Source organism: Octodon degus, unplaced genomic scaffold, assembly GCF_000260255.1.
Source record: "Octodon degus isolate 3935 unplaced genomic scaffold, OctDeg1.0 scaffold00145, whole genome shotgun sequence".
Lineage (NCBI taxonomy): Eukaryota > Metazoa > Chordata > Mammalia > Rodentia > Octodontidae > Octodon > Octodon degus.
The window spans coordinates 6,385,561-6,400,450 of record NW_004524721.1 but is presented as its reverse complement, the minus strand read 5'-3'; the positions used below and the strand labels follow the sequence as shown (position 1 = coordinate 6,400,450).

Here is a 14,890-nt window from a genome sequence, read left to right as displayed (position 1 = left end):
TCTCTCTCTCCCTCCTTCTCTCTCTCTCAGGCTGGGAGGGGTAGGAAGAGGAAACAGAGCTGCTCTTCAGCATCTCCCAAGCCTTGTCTTCGAGCTCCAGCTTCATTACTTCCTTCCACAAGGATTCCCAGAATAGCAACCAGCTAGACACACCCATACTTAAATGTTAGCACCAAAGCACATTCCAAACGAGAAATAGAATTGTTTTTCTGTTTGGAAGACCTGCATGAGCCACCCTTGAGCTTTTCTCTCTGGATGGAGATAATGAGGACCTGGCAGGGCTGGAGTGTCTGACTCCATGGTTGTGGAATTGTGAGGAAGCATCCTTTGCCTGTTCTCTCTCTTGTTTTTTTGGAACCCAGCTTAGTTTTGCTCCTCAGCTGAGAGTCTGCATCCTGCCTGAGTGGCTGGAGTGAGGGTTGTCACTTTTCCCTCAGTGTGGGGTTGGCAGCTCCCAAGGGGGGTACCTCATGGAGGAAGAGGCTCAGGTAACTGGGAAGTGTGTGACGGGGCTTTGTGTGGACGCTGGTGTAGGGTTGTTCAGTGCCAGAGAAAGTGGAGCAGGTGCCTGGTGGAGGCAGATGGGCTGATAGCCATCAGGCAGGTGGCCTGAAGCAGAAGAGAGACGGAGGAGGGGGCTCTGGGTGCTGTTGGGCGGCTCCCAGGCAGTCGTGCATGGGGTCTTCTAACTACATTACTAACCGGTGCGAGTTGCTGTTTTCCTCCAAGTCACGTTATGCCTTGGTAAACAACCAGAGACACTTTAGAGCAATCCACAAGAAAGAGAAGCAAATGAAAAATAGTGTAAGGCTGAAGAGACTTTCCCAGTGAAAAGTATTAGAACAGAATGAGGGTGGAGGGAGTCCAAAGGTTGAGGCCTCTGAAAGGTTAACGTGGGGAGGCTGAGGCAGGAAGATTGCTGCAAGTTGAAGGCCCACCTGGGCTACATAGTGAGTTCAAAGCTGCCCTGAACTAGGTAGCCAGATCCTGTCTCAGCCCACCACCAAAAGGTTAACCTCTGTGGTGACTTCTGAGACTCGCATTTAGCCTTTCCCCAATTTATTATTTTATTTTATTTGTGGCTGGCTCAGCCCACCCTGGGGGCAGGGCTGGCATGGCATGTGGTCCACAGGATTGAGTTGTCCCTGTGCTTGCCTAAGCTTGCCTAACCGGGCACTTTAGACCACTGAGATCTTGCCGGCCCCCCAATTTATTTATTTTTTTAAAGTGAAAAACTTGTTACCTCCAAGGAGTTACTGCTCTGGTCAGAACTACCTCATCTGAGGATCCTTGGATGGAACAGAACAGATCATGGGTGTCTGTGAGTCGGAGCCAGGCAGAATGTGGCTCTGGCCGCTGTTGGGCCTTTGTTAGGACGGTGAGTTTGTGGATATTTGCCTACATGGATATTTGCCTACGTGGATATTTGCCTGCATGCGTGGCTGGGGAGTGTCTGTTGTGAGGGTCCATGTAGAGACGTAGCAGGAATCCTTCCAGAGCCTCAATCCTGTTCATCAATACAGCTGTCCTGGATAATTCTAAAATACATTTTTAAATTTTTATTTATTTATTTATTTATTTATTTATTTGTATTTTAGGACAGGGTGTATAGGGTCTCACTGCATAGATTGGACTTGTTGTGTTCCGCCTGTTTGCAGCCTCCCAAGAGCTGGGATTACAGGCACATGTCACCACACTGGGTCTCAATTTGCATCTCAGTGCGCCCCCAGGGGCAGGGCCAGCAAGGCACACCTGGGGATCAGCTCTGTTTCCGCCTAAGCAGGCAGTTTAATCCACTGAGCTATTTGTTTGTTTGTTTGTTTGTTTGTTTGTTTGTTTGTTTTGTGGAACCAGGGGATTGAACTCAGGCCCTTGCGCTTGCCATGGAAGCGCTTATTCCACTGAGCCATCTCCCCGCCCCCCCAGCTATTTGGCTGGCCCTTAAGATACTTTTTTTTGGTGGTACCAGGGATTGAACTCAGGACCTTGTGCTTGCCAGGCAAGCACTTATTCCACTGAACTATTTCCCCAGCCCCCTTAAGACACATTTTTAAAAGATGTCAAAAATAATCTTTAAGAATCCACTTAAAAGGGGGCTGGGGAGATGGCTCAGTGGAATAAGCACTCCCTGGCAAGTGCAAGGGCCTGAGTTCAATCCCCAGTTCCGCCAAAAAAAAAAAAAAAGAATCCACTTAATAGTCATTAGTGTTATATCAGGTATATGACAGCTTTGGTTAATACATAATGCACGCTAAACACACACTCAAAAGATAAAGCTAACTGTCTTCAGATAATACAGGTATTTATCACCCTGAAATATGGCCTGCTCAGCATTTAGTATCCTTTTCCCTCCCTCTCTCCCTCTCTCCTTCCCTCCCTCCCTTCCTTCCCTTCCTGTACTGAGTATCCAGCCCCCAGTCTTGCACATACTAGGCAAGTGCTGTGCCCCTGTCTCAGTTACTCTTCTGTCACTGCTGGGACAAATACCCGACACTCAAAATGAAGGAAGGAAAGGCTTATTTAGTTCACAGTTACGTGACTTTCAGTCTGTACTCAGCTGGCTCCAAGACAGAGCGATGCATGGCAGAGAGCAACCTTTCATGGCTGCGGCAAAGGGCAAGAGAGAATGAAGGGAGGAGTAGCAGCAATAAGGGGCCACAGAGAGTGGTCTGTCTCTCTGTCTCGCTTAAGTTACATCCAGGCTATCTGCACCAGGCTAGGGGAGTACTCATACCCATAATCCAGCAGTACTAAGACCCATAATAATCAATCACAAACTCCAGAAGCCGCACCATGAGACTTTGGAGGGACAGCTAGACACAAACCATAACAGCCCCTAAACTGCACCCACAGCCCTGAATCTACCTTTATTCAACAAATCCTGTTACGTCAATATTAGGAAAGAGACCCTACCTAAGATAACTCTAACATGAGCCTGAGTGTTAGAAGAGGACCTTAAAGAAGTTAAAAGTACACAAGTGAAGCTGTCTTTTTTTTTTTTTTGGAACCAGGGATTGAACTCAGACCCTTGCACTTGCCAGGCAAGCGCTTATTCTACTGAGCCATCTCCCTGGCCTCAAAGCCGTCTTTTAACCAGTAGTTCGGTCTTTTCCCCTTTTAAACTTACTACTGAAACAAATGAAAAGTAGAAGGATTAACTAATTTGGTTGTGGGTTCCCCCCCCCCTTCATCAGTGTCTGATGGAGATGCCATAATTAGGGAGATAATGAGAAGTGAAGGGTAAACAAGCATTATTCCCACAACGCATATCAAGCTTTGGAAGACTGGAACAGGAAAAGCAGGCTGAGATTAAAATATTTTCTGTTCCTGACCCAAGGGAGTCTGTACATAGAGCTCTATGTGCAGATGTTTCTAGGGGAAGAGGGGAGAACTGCCGTGGTGGCTTTGCTTTAGGGAACCGCCTTACACCTGATCTGGGGACACCTGCTACGCTACATCACTCATGTGAAGGTTTAGCTCTGTTCTTCTGAGGTGCAAGTGAGCAGAATTCACAAGTACAGCATCTGTTCTTCTGCATTTAATTTATTTTTTTTTAAGTTTATTTATTTATTTAGAGTGTGTGTGTGTGTGTGTGTGTGTGTGTGGCCAGCTCAGCCCACCAGGGGGCGGGGCTGGCTGGCATGTGGTGCTGGGGGATTGAACCGCGGTCCCTGTGCTTTGCTAAGCTTGTTCTAAGTAGGTGCTTTAGACCACTGAGCCATCTCCCCAGCCCCTGCATTTAATTTAAAGATAAATTATTGGCAAGTAAACTGCTACTAGAAATTCTTAAATATTTAGAATATATTTAAGGGACCCAGAGGTAGAAGGCTCTTGGCATTACTAATGCCAGTGCAACTGTTCTTTTTTATTAATGAAGAAAGCAAGACAGAGAGTTCAGGTTGTGTGTTCTAAAGCTAGGATGAAAGCCAGGACTCCCGAGACCCAGTCTGATGATTTTCCGCAGAAGTCAGTGAAGGTATTCTTTATTTTGCCGGTGTCCGACTGATTGTAGGATGAGCCATGTTTTCCTTAGAAGAACCTGGCTTCATGAAGAGAGCCTGTCCGGCTCTTGAAATATTTACGACTGACCTTTACTTTCCTCAGTCTTGCTTTCTAAAGAATGGGGCCGGGGAGATGGCTCAGTGGAACAATCACTTCCCTGGCAAGCGCAAGGGCCTGAGTTCAATCCCTGGTTCCGCGGAAAAAAAAAGAATGAGCTTCTCTTCCTAGTTAGTGGAAATATCCCAGAAAGCCAGTGTGCCAGTTCTCCAGCCCTTGAGATGAACAGAGAGGAGGGGGTGTTACCTGCACACGTCCTGTGCTCCATGCATTGACTGCAGATTTCTTGGTTGATCTCTTCAAAGGGACCAATTTGTTGCTTACAGGGCAGCTCGAGAGCCATATAAAATACCATGTCTGCAGGGCTGGTGAGCCAGCTCAGTGGTCTTAGTGTTTGCTTTGGCAAGTGCAGGGACAAGGGTTCCATCTCTTACCCTGCGTGCTGCCCTGGCTGGCCCTGCCCCTGGGGCGTGCTGAGCCAGGATGAGTCCGGGCATGGTGGTGCACACGTGTAATCCCAGTGCTGAGGAGGCTGAAAACGGGAGGTTCACTAGGAGTCCACGCTGCATAGTGAGACCCTGTACCAAGTACTTAAAAATGAAAATCAAACCAGAACACCAGATCTGTGTAAAATGGGAAGAAATTTTAAAAAGAAAGAGAAACTGGTTGGGGAATGGAAAAAAGAAGGAAGGGAAAAGCAAAAGGAAATATATACTGTTAATTTCAGTTCACTGAAAAGATAGGCTTGAGCTAATATTGTTTGGACAATTACATGCTGATATCTTGTACTCTAATTTAAAGATAACAGTGTAAAATGTATTTGTGTGTGGGCTTTTTTGGGGGGGGGCAGAACTGGGGATTGAATTTAGGCCCTTGCGCTTGCCAGGGAAGCATTTATAATATTGAGCCATCTCCCCAGCCCTTGTACAATGTATTAATCATTGTTACCCTCCTATCATTGTTTTGGAATTTTTTAAGTTTTTTGTTTCTTTTTCTTTAAACCAAAACATGCCAAGTCTCTTTCTTGATGTTTCGGAGAGTCCCCAGCACATAAAATGTGTCTAAGCCTTTATTTTCCATGCCCTTGATGATTCCTTCTAGTATTTTTTCTGCCTGCCTGCTTTCTGCTAATGGAGAAGTAGAATTTTCAAATGGCTCCCATGTGTCAGTGCTTCTGTGACTTGTGTGTAGGGGAACAGCTATTTCTGTTCTTGGTGGTGAAACACATGTTTCAGAAACTGTCTTCAGATTGTAACATTTTTTAAAAAACCTATTATTTCAGTAATTAAAAATACAGAAATAATCTGAATCACTGGAACTAACTTTGTTATAGTCTCTCAGACGAGGGTAAGGAGCGTCCCCGCCTGCAAAGAACACCATGGAGGAAGACCCAGAAAGAGTAGGGGTTTTGGGTTTTTTGTTTTTTTGTTTTTTTTCAGCTATAACATCTTTTATTTCTGAAGTATGATTTTTCCTATTTCTTTTTTTAAATTTTTTTTAATTTTTTTTATTTATGTGTGTGTGTGTGTGTGTGTGGTCAGCTCAGCCCACCAGGGGGCGGGGCTGGCTGACATGTGGTGCTGGGGGATTGAACCAAACTGCGGTCCCTTTGCTTTGCTAAGCTTGTTCTAAGTAGGTGCTTTAGACCACTGAGCCATCTCACCAGCCCCTCCTATTTCTTTTTTTTTTTTTTAATTATTTATTTGTGTGTGTGTGTGTGTGTGGCCAGCTCAGCCCACCAGGGGGCGGGGCTGGCTGGCATGTGGTGCTAGGGGATCGAACCGTGGTCCCTTTGCGTTGCTAAGCTTGTTCTAAGTAGGTGCTTTAGACCACTGAGCCATCTCACCAGCCCCCCTCCTATTTCTTTGATGTATATTTTTCCCTTTTTGCTGAAAAAGTGAAGAACAAGGAAAGAAAAGAAGAAAGTGAAAGAAAAAGATTTGCTGAATTACCTTGATACATTAACTGGGGCCATACTCCCTCAGGGCGTTCTGCAGATGAGATTTCTGGTGTGAAATCCTTAACTGTGAGCTATATATTTTTTCACTTTCAGAACAAGGAAAAGGCAATCTGCATGTCACATCCTTAGAAGATGCAGAATGCTGCAGGACCAAGGAGCGCCTTTCTAATGGAAACAGTCGTGCTGCAGCCTCCAAGTCTGCCCGAAATATCCCGAGGAGACACACGCTAGGTGGGCCCCGAAGTTCCAAAGAAATCCTGGGAATGCAAACGTCGGAGATGGATAGAAAGAGAGAAGCGTTCCTGGAGCATCTGAAGCAGAAGTACCCACATCATGCCACGGCGATCATGGGGCACCAGGAGAGGCTGAGAGACCAGGTACCCTCCCTACCCTCCTGCCTCCTTCTTTTTTACCCACAGGTAGTGGAAATTGAACTCAGGAAGTGCTGAGCCACATCTGCAACCCTCTTTGTGCCCTGATTTTTATTTTGTTATAGGGTTTCACTCAGTTGCCTAGGTTAGTGTCAGGCGTGATGCTCTGCCTCAGCTTTCCTAGTGTGCCACTGCACCCAGCTTGGGTGTTCTTCAGTCAGTAGGAGGAAGACCAAAAGAACCCACAATTTAAAGTAAAACAAGTTTAAGAATCAGGGAAATGGCTCAGTGGAATAAGCGCTTTCCTGGCAAGCACAAGGGCCTGAGTTCAATCCCCGGTGCCGCCAAAAATAAAAAATAAAAAATAAATAAAGTACAACAAGTTTGGTGGGCTCTGGCTGTCCCTCTGTTGTTCCAAATCTGCTTTTTCCACGTGTATGTAGAAAAAACTTCCTCGCCATGCTTTGTCCTCTTTACTGGTGCAGCAAGAGAAAAGAGGCCCAGCCAGAGAAGAAGGGTCCCCCAGAGAATGCAGGTCCCCTGAAGGACGTCCGGGTTCCACCGCAAGTACAGAATGTAGGAAATGCAGGTATCTTTTCACTGAGTAAAGCATTGCACCCTGCGAGGGCTGAGTGCTTAGCACAGCGGGAAAGGGCTAAGCAGATAAACACGTAACTGCTCAGTGCAAAGCGGAGCACAGGAGAGGCTTGTGATGAAGCCCTTTCCCTGAAGCTGCCATGAGGCTTATGTTTCTGGGTTTTTTTCCCGTTTCTTTCTTCCTTTTTAATCACAGATGGCTTCCTTGTGCAAGCCTTGCTTTCTGCTGTCTTCAGCTACCTGTTTTCTCTGGTTATCTTGACAGCCGCACAGATAGCGCCCAACTGAGCCTCGGAGGGTTTTTGTTTCTTGGCTGCGTGCAGTCACTCTTTCGCAGGCGGAGCAGGCTTGGGGTCATGGGAGATGCCAGCCTTTCTCGGGGCATCTCACTGATGTGTTATCAGATTGACCTTTGAGGATGGAGTAGTTGATCAGAGAAGTGAGAGCACTTAGCCTTTCTGCACCCTGGTGGGAGGGGAGGACAGCTCCCAACCTCTGCGCTACAGGTGCGGACAGCGCACGGCTTCTGGTCTGCCAGCTCAGTCTTGCCAGTTAGGGAAGAGAAGGCCAGCACTAGCTGGGAAACTTCTTCCTGTATGTTATCCTTGGTCTCATTTTCTCCCTTTACAAAGAGAAAACTCCAGAGAATCGTGATCTGGATGCTTTGAAATGTGAGGTGTACCCTGTAGACCTTACTTTTGGGTTTTGATGACCTTGCCAAAAGGCCGTAAGTAGAGTCTAAAAAGAAGAAAGACTTGGGATTCCTGACATATGTGCAGTGGGGCTCATGATTCATTCTTTAGTAATTAAGAAAAGAGGGGGCTTGCGGGTTAGCTCAGTTGTTTATTTATTTTTTTAATTTAGCTCAGTTGTTTAAAGCACCTGCTTGAACAAACCCAGTCAGGCGCAGGGGACCCTGGTTTGATTCTCAGCTCCACATGCCACGCCAGCCCCACCCTTAAGGCAGCCTGAGCCAGCCCCCCCCCAAAAAAAAAAAAAAATCCTTCACTGCTTAGGCAGATGCACGGTTTGGAGGTTCGATTCCCAGCCTGTTGTGCCAGTCCTGCCCCCAGGATACTCTGAGACAGCAATTGAGACAACAATTGAGACTGGGCGTAGCTCTTGGGAGGCTGAACACAGGCAGATCACTATGAGTCCAGTCTACATAGTGAGACCCTGTAGACCCTTACTAAAATACAAAAAAAAGGAAGGGGGCCTGCCCCTTAGCTCAGTTCTTTAAGTGGCTGCTTCAACAAAGCAGTCAGGCTCAGGTTGCTGTGGTTGGATCCCCACAACTCAAGCCATCCAAACCTGCCCTGAAGGCATTCGGAGAAAAAAAAAAAAGGAAGACAATTTTTTTTTTCATTTCAAGCGCGTTTAGAAAATACCTCTAAAATAAAAAAAAGAAAAGAAAATACCTCTATTTTCTGTTGATAGAGTTGTTGTGCATTAAAATAAGTGGATCTGGGGCTGGGGAGATGGCTCAGTGGAATAAGTGCTTTCCTGGCAAGTGCAAGGGCCTGAGTTCAATCCCTGGTTCTGAAAAAATAAAAAATAAAATAAGTGGATCTATGCTTGTTTCCCTAGGTCAGTTTTTTTTTTTTTTTTTTTTTTTTTAATGGAACTGGGGCTTGAACTCAGGCCCTTGTGCTTGCCAGGGAAGCGCTTATTCTACTGAGCCATCTCCCCGGCCCTAGGTCAGTTTTTTAGAGACACTATATTTTATCCAAAGCTGTTCAAATTGAGGAAACACAAACTCAGAGAAATTTCAGTTACTTAGTTTAGTGAAGAAAATTTGAGATTTGAACTAAAATAAGTCTGAGTTCAGAATTCTTGCTTATTCAACTCCCTCAGAAGTGGAAGGTAAAAGCTTCTAAGTTTAGAACAGATAGTATGGCCTCGGTGAGAGGCGTGCTAGAGGATCTCATGGAAACAATGAGAAGAAAAAGAAGAAAAGTTTTTAAAAATGTGTTGAATGAGAACATATTTTTCTTTCAAACTTTAAATGCATTATTTTTTTTTCTGAGAAATAACCATCAAAAGTGGTATCCTTTTCCTTGTCAAAAAATTTCATTTATTATTTATATTTGTGATGCTTTTATTATTAATGCAGGGAGAAAAACTGATCTTGGGTGGGTGACCTCCAAATGATATAGGGAACCTCCAAGTGACATGGGGAAAAACGATCTCCTGACCTGACCTGCACGAGTTTGTGTTCTCTAAAACCAAAGAATGAATTTTAGGAACAAACAGAGCTTATGAGCAGAATATATTTATTGAAGGAAAGAAAACTTCTGTCTGAGAGAGGGACAGAAGGGGGGCCTGAGCGGGTAGTTTCCCAGGAAATTGTCTCTTCCAGGGACTTTTATAGAGGAAAACCATGTGGTGAGGTGGGTCTAAGGTGGTGGAGAAGACATGGGAACTAGCTTAAGTGGGCATGAGGTGGGACAAAGCTATGGTCAACCAATGAGATTACAAGAACCATTGCTCAGGTAAAATTGATTAAGTCCAGGACCAAATGGGGAAGTGAGTCATGTAGCAAGCAGGCATGAATGTCGAACAGGATTTTATGAGGTAGCCATCCAGTAGTAGTCAGATTAACAATTCTTGGGTCTCCCTCAGGGTGATGATCAATCTTGGATGCCAATCTTTAGAGAGGTCGGCATTTGTTTGATCTTTGGTCTTTAGGTCTGACCTACGGCTGGAGTATCCCTCCCTCCCATAGTTGCAAAATATCTGGACTTCTGTGGTATCTCTTTTGAGAGCCTGGCCCTGTCTGACTGACTACAATATTTCTATCTTACTTGGCTGCCTACAACACTATGATGGTGGTGGCTTTGGCTGACTCTGTCCCATTGGGAAACAGCTATGTTCAGAATGGTAGCCAGATGTGGTAGCCATGGGAGGGAATAAGAACATGGTGTGGTGTGGGAGTGCCCAGCTCTGGTCTCTTGTACATCTCCCTCACTGTTGCGGTCCTGCAGTCCCACGTGGCTGGTCACCTGTTTCTGCTCTCAGACGTGCAGGCTGCCAAGTGTCACTCATATTCGGTCTCTCTGCCTCTTTCACATTCCACGAGGACCATGCCAGCGTGGAGCAATTTTGCTGTACAATTCTGCATGCACATTTCTGCCTGTTGCTGTACTTTTGTAAACAAGCCCCAACCAACATTGTAAACACCGAAGTGATCTCAGGAAGGCTTATGAAATTCTGCACACATTGCATAATCTGTCTGTTTTCTATCCTTTACTACTCCTATTTCTCTTTTTCTGTCCTTTTCTTTATGACACCCGAGTTGCTGACTAGGGATTATTCCCAACCTCCTGTGTAGGAAGATTGGGTGACCTGCCAAGGAGGGGGTCAAATACCATAAGTCTGATGTGCATCTCCAGATGCTGAGGTTCTGGGTACCAGAAACTCCTCTGCTGACCCTGTTTGTATCTGTCTCCCTGGATCTGGGCCTTAGTAAGACCCAGAACAGAGCCAGTAAGTGAGTTGGAGAATATGGTGGTGAAAAGGGTACATCTTGCACTGTTCATGAAATATCTATCTCAGGACTAGGAAAACTAGGTCTTATTCCTTGGTATTAAACAATGGGAATAGAATATGTTTCATTTTATTGTTTATTTTGGATTTTTTTTTTTTTTTTTTTTTTTTAGAGGTGGGGGAGCAGGGTCTCACTATGCAGTACAGGCTGGTCTTCACTCCTTTATGTAGCCCGGGCTGGCCCCAAGCACACATGATCCTCCTGTCTCAGCCTCACCGGTGCTGGGATTACAGGTGTGTGCTGCCGTGCCTGTCTGCCTTATGTTCCACACTCTGAATTCAACCATGGAAAAATTCATGGTTTAAAAACTTACATTTGAGTGTTTAAAAATATGTTGGTAAGGATTTTTTTTAGTCTAAAATATTAAAGAGGTAGGAGGTTGCCTTAATGCTGCCTGTAGTCCTCAAAAAATGCCGATGACTGTTACTGCCCCACAGTGCTTATCTGCTGCCTAAGAGTAGCTGTAATCGTTACTGCCTCCTTCCACATTCCTAACCCTTTTAATTGTGGCAATCAGACTGGCTGCCAAAGGCTTGGCTCTGGAGTCAGGACTGGTTGGAATCTAGCCTTCACCTTATGCTAATTGGGAGATTTGGAGCTAATGACTTAGCTTTGTCCCTGTGGGTTCCCTCCCTTGTCAGAGGACAGTAGTGTCTGCATCGCGAAGCACCGAGAAAGGGACCAGTGGATCCACTGACCCTTTGCAAGACAGCTCTTTCCTTCACACTATTCTGGTTTATGGTGTTGGAAAGAATGTGAGGGGCTCTTGTTTCCAATCAGTGTTTGAAATCATAGTACTTTTTAAATCAGCAAATATTTGAGTACCCAGAGTGGTTTATTTCTCCTATTGACAGAAAATATTTTTTTAAAAATGTATTTCATGCAGGGTTTTGCTATGCAGTTCAGGCTGACTTTGAACTCACTTTGTAGCCTCAGCTGGCCTCAGTGATTGATCCTCCTGCCTCACCCTCCCAGGTGCTGGGATGACAGACTTGCATCAACATGCCTGGCAGAAAATAACTTTATTTATTTATTTATTTTTGTATTTTAGGGAGGGCTCTACAGGGTGTTCAGGGTCTCACTACTAGGTAGGACTCCTAGTGATCTGCCTGTTTACAGCCTCCCAAGAGCTGGGATTACAGGCGTGCCACCACACCCAGTCTCAATTGCTATCTCATCATGCCCTGGACGCAGGGCCAGCACGGCAGGCCCTGGGATCAAACCCCAGCCCCTGTGTACCCTTGCAGGTGCTTTAATCAGCTGAGCTATGTGGCTGAGAACATAATTGTAGTGTGTTTATGAAATCTGTATGTTTTCTTCCCCTTAAAAGCCTCAAATACATCTTTTATTCATTTATTTATCTCATGCATATTTATTTCCCAAATACTATGGTAAAGGCTCATGGGAAGTACAAACTGTAAGACATGGCCCTATTTTCAAATCAATAAAAGAAGTGTTTACAAAACATTTACATTCTAGTTATATTAGAAATAATTGCTCATCCCTTCATCCGATACTGTGTATATTTGTTTTTGTTTTTGTTTTTTTTTGTGGAACCAGGGATTGAACTCAGGCCCTCGCGCTTGCCAGGGAAGCGCTTATTCCACTGAGCCATCTCCTCGGCCCCAGTGTATATTTGGATCACTTCTAGTCTGATTGTGCGGTCCCCTGAGCGCTGGCTTTACACTGTGTGTCCTCCAGTGCCACCGTGGCTGGTCATAACCCCAGCCTCCCTAGCACCCCTCAAGCACCTAATGCGCCTCCCCACTGCCTGTCCCCCTATTTACCATTCTCTGCCATAGTCCAGCTATTGGGTGCAATGACATAATTATGCAGACAATGGAGAGAAGGAAAATACCCACTCGTGTGTTTATTCACGAACAACCTGAGTTACAATTCATCTCTCTCCTTCAACAACCTCTGAGCAACTTTGTTCACTTCTTGAAGACCTGTCCTGTGGAAACCGCAGCCATGTCTGGTTCAACCTTGACTGTGTTTTTTGGCTTTTCCTTTTCAGAGATCCACACTTTCCCAGAGTCCTAGAAAATTAAAGATGGACAGGAAAAGTTTTATTACCTTTGTATCAGAAGGTAGATCTCAAGAAGTAAATTCTTCTTACAGTTCGTAAAGTCATTCTGACTTCTGTTTACACAAAATGCAGAGCAAAGAACAGAAAATATTATTAACAAGACAAAGAAGAAAATAATGCTTCCATCTTTAATAAAGTGAGGAGCTGATCAGGGCCTATGGAATGGCTTAGCAGATACCCAGTGGACACAGAATGAGGACAAGAAAGGAGGGTGAAAGGAGCACGGGACGCTGCTTCCAGCAACTCCTTGGGACCTTGCCTGCAAATAGTAAAAGCTTCCAAGATGAAAAGCTGGGTGAAGCAGGAGTGAGACAGTGTGATTAGATCACAGCGCTTCCCAGTGCAGCCAGCAGGTCCATGGTGTGAACGATTTTGCTGAGTTTCACAGACCATGGATGCAAAAATCTGAACTTCAAGTGCTGTACCTTTTTTTTTTTTTTTGGTACTGGGGATTGAATTTGGGACCTTGTGCTTGCCATGCAGGCCCTTAGGCCGCTGAGCTATATCCCCAGCCCCATATTTTTGTAGAGAGGGCATTTGATGTTATAAACCAGAGGCACAGGCTTCTCTGCTAAGTCCTCCTTTCTGTAGTCAGTTGACACCATTCAAATACAAGTTATAAGAAGAAAGGAGACCAGCCAAATAGCTCAGTGGATTAAAGAGCCTGCAAGCAGGCACAGGGGCCAGGGGTTCCATCCCTGGGCCTGCCCCCAGGCCTGCGGTGCAGGGGCCAGGGATTTGTCTCCAGGCCTGTTGTGCAAGGGCCAGGGATTTGATCCCTGGGCCTGTCCCCAGGCCTGCTGTGCCGGGCCCCACCCCCAGGACGTGCTGGGATGGGAGTTGAGACTGGGCGTGGTGGTACACACCTGTAATGCCTACTTTTGAGAGGCTGTAAACAGGCAGATCATTATGAGTCTGATCTAGTAGTGAGACCCTGTAGACCCTTTTCTAAAATACAAAAAAAAAAAAAAAAAGAAGAAGAAAAAAGAGGACTGGGGAGATGGCTCAGTAGAATAAGCGCTTGCCTGGCAATCCCCAGTTCTCCCCCCACAAAACAAAACAAAACAAAACAAAACAAAAAGACCTACTTCCCTGGCAGGTGCAAGGGGCTGAGTTCAATACCCAGTTCTGCCAGAGAAGAAGAAGAGGAGGAGGAGGGGGGGGGGAGAAGGAAGAAGGGAGCTAATAATAGATGTACACAGTACTTTAAAATCAATGCATTGGTCATCTTTATCCAGATTATGATATATAACAAAGCTTTTAGTTCTCTTGTGGTATCATACACACACACACACACACACACACACACAGGACAACAACAGAATCTGTTGTTGCTTAGGCAGACCTCCAGAGAAGCTATTGATGCAACAATTAAATAATTCTAACTAATTCCATCTTAAGATGGTGCCGTCTCACTACATGGCCCAATGACCTTGGAATGGCTTAAGGGTCAGCCTGTCACTTAGATCTGCCTTTAATAACAGTTTGGAGATGAAAAGGGACTTGGAAAGTAAAGAAGCAGTGGCATAAATAGTGATGAGCAGCTGAGAAGGATGAACACGGGGAAAATGCTTGTTGCTGGAGAATACCAGTGAATGGGGTCCTAATGGAAGCATAAACTGTATGTAGAGAATTTGTGCTCAAGTACGTGTGCGTGTGCTTCATGAAGTGCTGGGGCCTATGAGCAGAAAATAATATGTAACAGGACAGGTTGCAGTAAGGACTCAGTAACTGAAAAGATCAAATCCGGGGTTGCAATTGTATTTGCAGAATTGATTCTCATTTGACTTTGGAGACTAGGCGTGGCGGCGCACTTGTGTAATCCCAGCACTTGAGAGGCTGTAAACAGGCAGATCACCAGGAGTCCTATCTAGTAATGAGACCCAGAACACCCTGTAGACCCTTCCCTAAAAAATACAGAAAAAAAAAAAAAAAATTTGACTTTGATCTTATAGAATATAGAAAACCAGGAAAGAATTCTAAATTAGGAACACTCCTTTAACATGTGGCTTTTGATCCATGTTTAATTAGATGCCACCAAACTCAGTGTTAGCTTTTATTTTAATTAGTGCTGGAGAAGAATGAGATGCTATGTCTTAGGGAGGTGCTGTGTTAGGAAGCACTCTATAAAAATCAGAATAAAGTTTTAGTGGAAAGCATGTTGCAGAGTGTCCAGGAGTATGTAGGAAAGGAAGGGGGAGGGCCGGGGGGATGGCTCAGTAGAATAAGCGTTTCCCTGGCAAGCGCAAAGGCCTAAATTCAATCCC

At 45.2% G+C, this 14,890-nt stretch overlaps 1 protein-coding gene across 11 annotated transcripts in view; it reads left to right on the top strand.

Moving 5' to 3' along the window:
- The window catches only part of Kiaa1217 (KIAA1217 ortholog), a 326,909-nt gene that overhangs the window by 5,892 nt on the left and 306,127 nt on the right, over window positions 1–14,890 (top strand). For 7 of the 11 annotated variants that reach the window (XM_023701997.1, XM_004641889.2, XM_004641888.2 and 4 more), the window contains exon 2: window positions 6,113–6,396. In XM_023701997.1, the coding sequence (XP_023557765.1) occupies window positions 6,283–6,396 (114 nt within the window). In that variant the 5' untranslated portion in view covers window positions 6,113–6,282. Of the gene's footprint in view, window positions 1–6,112; window positions 6,397–14,890 lie in introns of those variants that run through there. The other 4 variants (XM_023701990.1, XM_023701989.1, XM_023701987.1 and 1 more) reach the window with 1 other exon arrangement.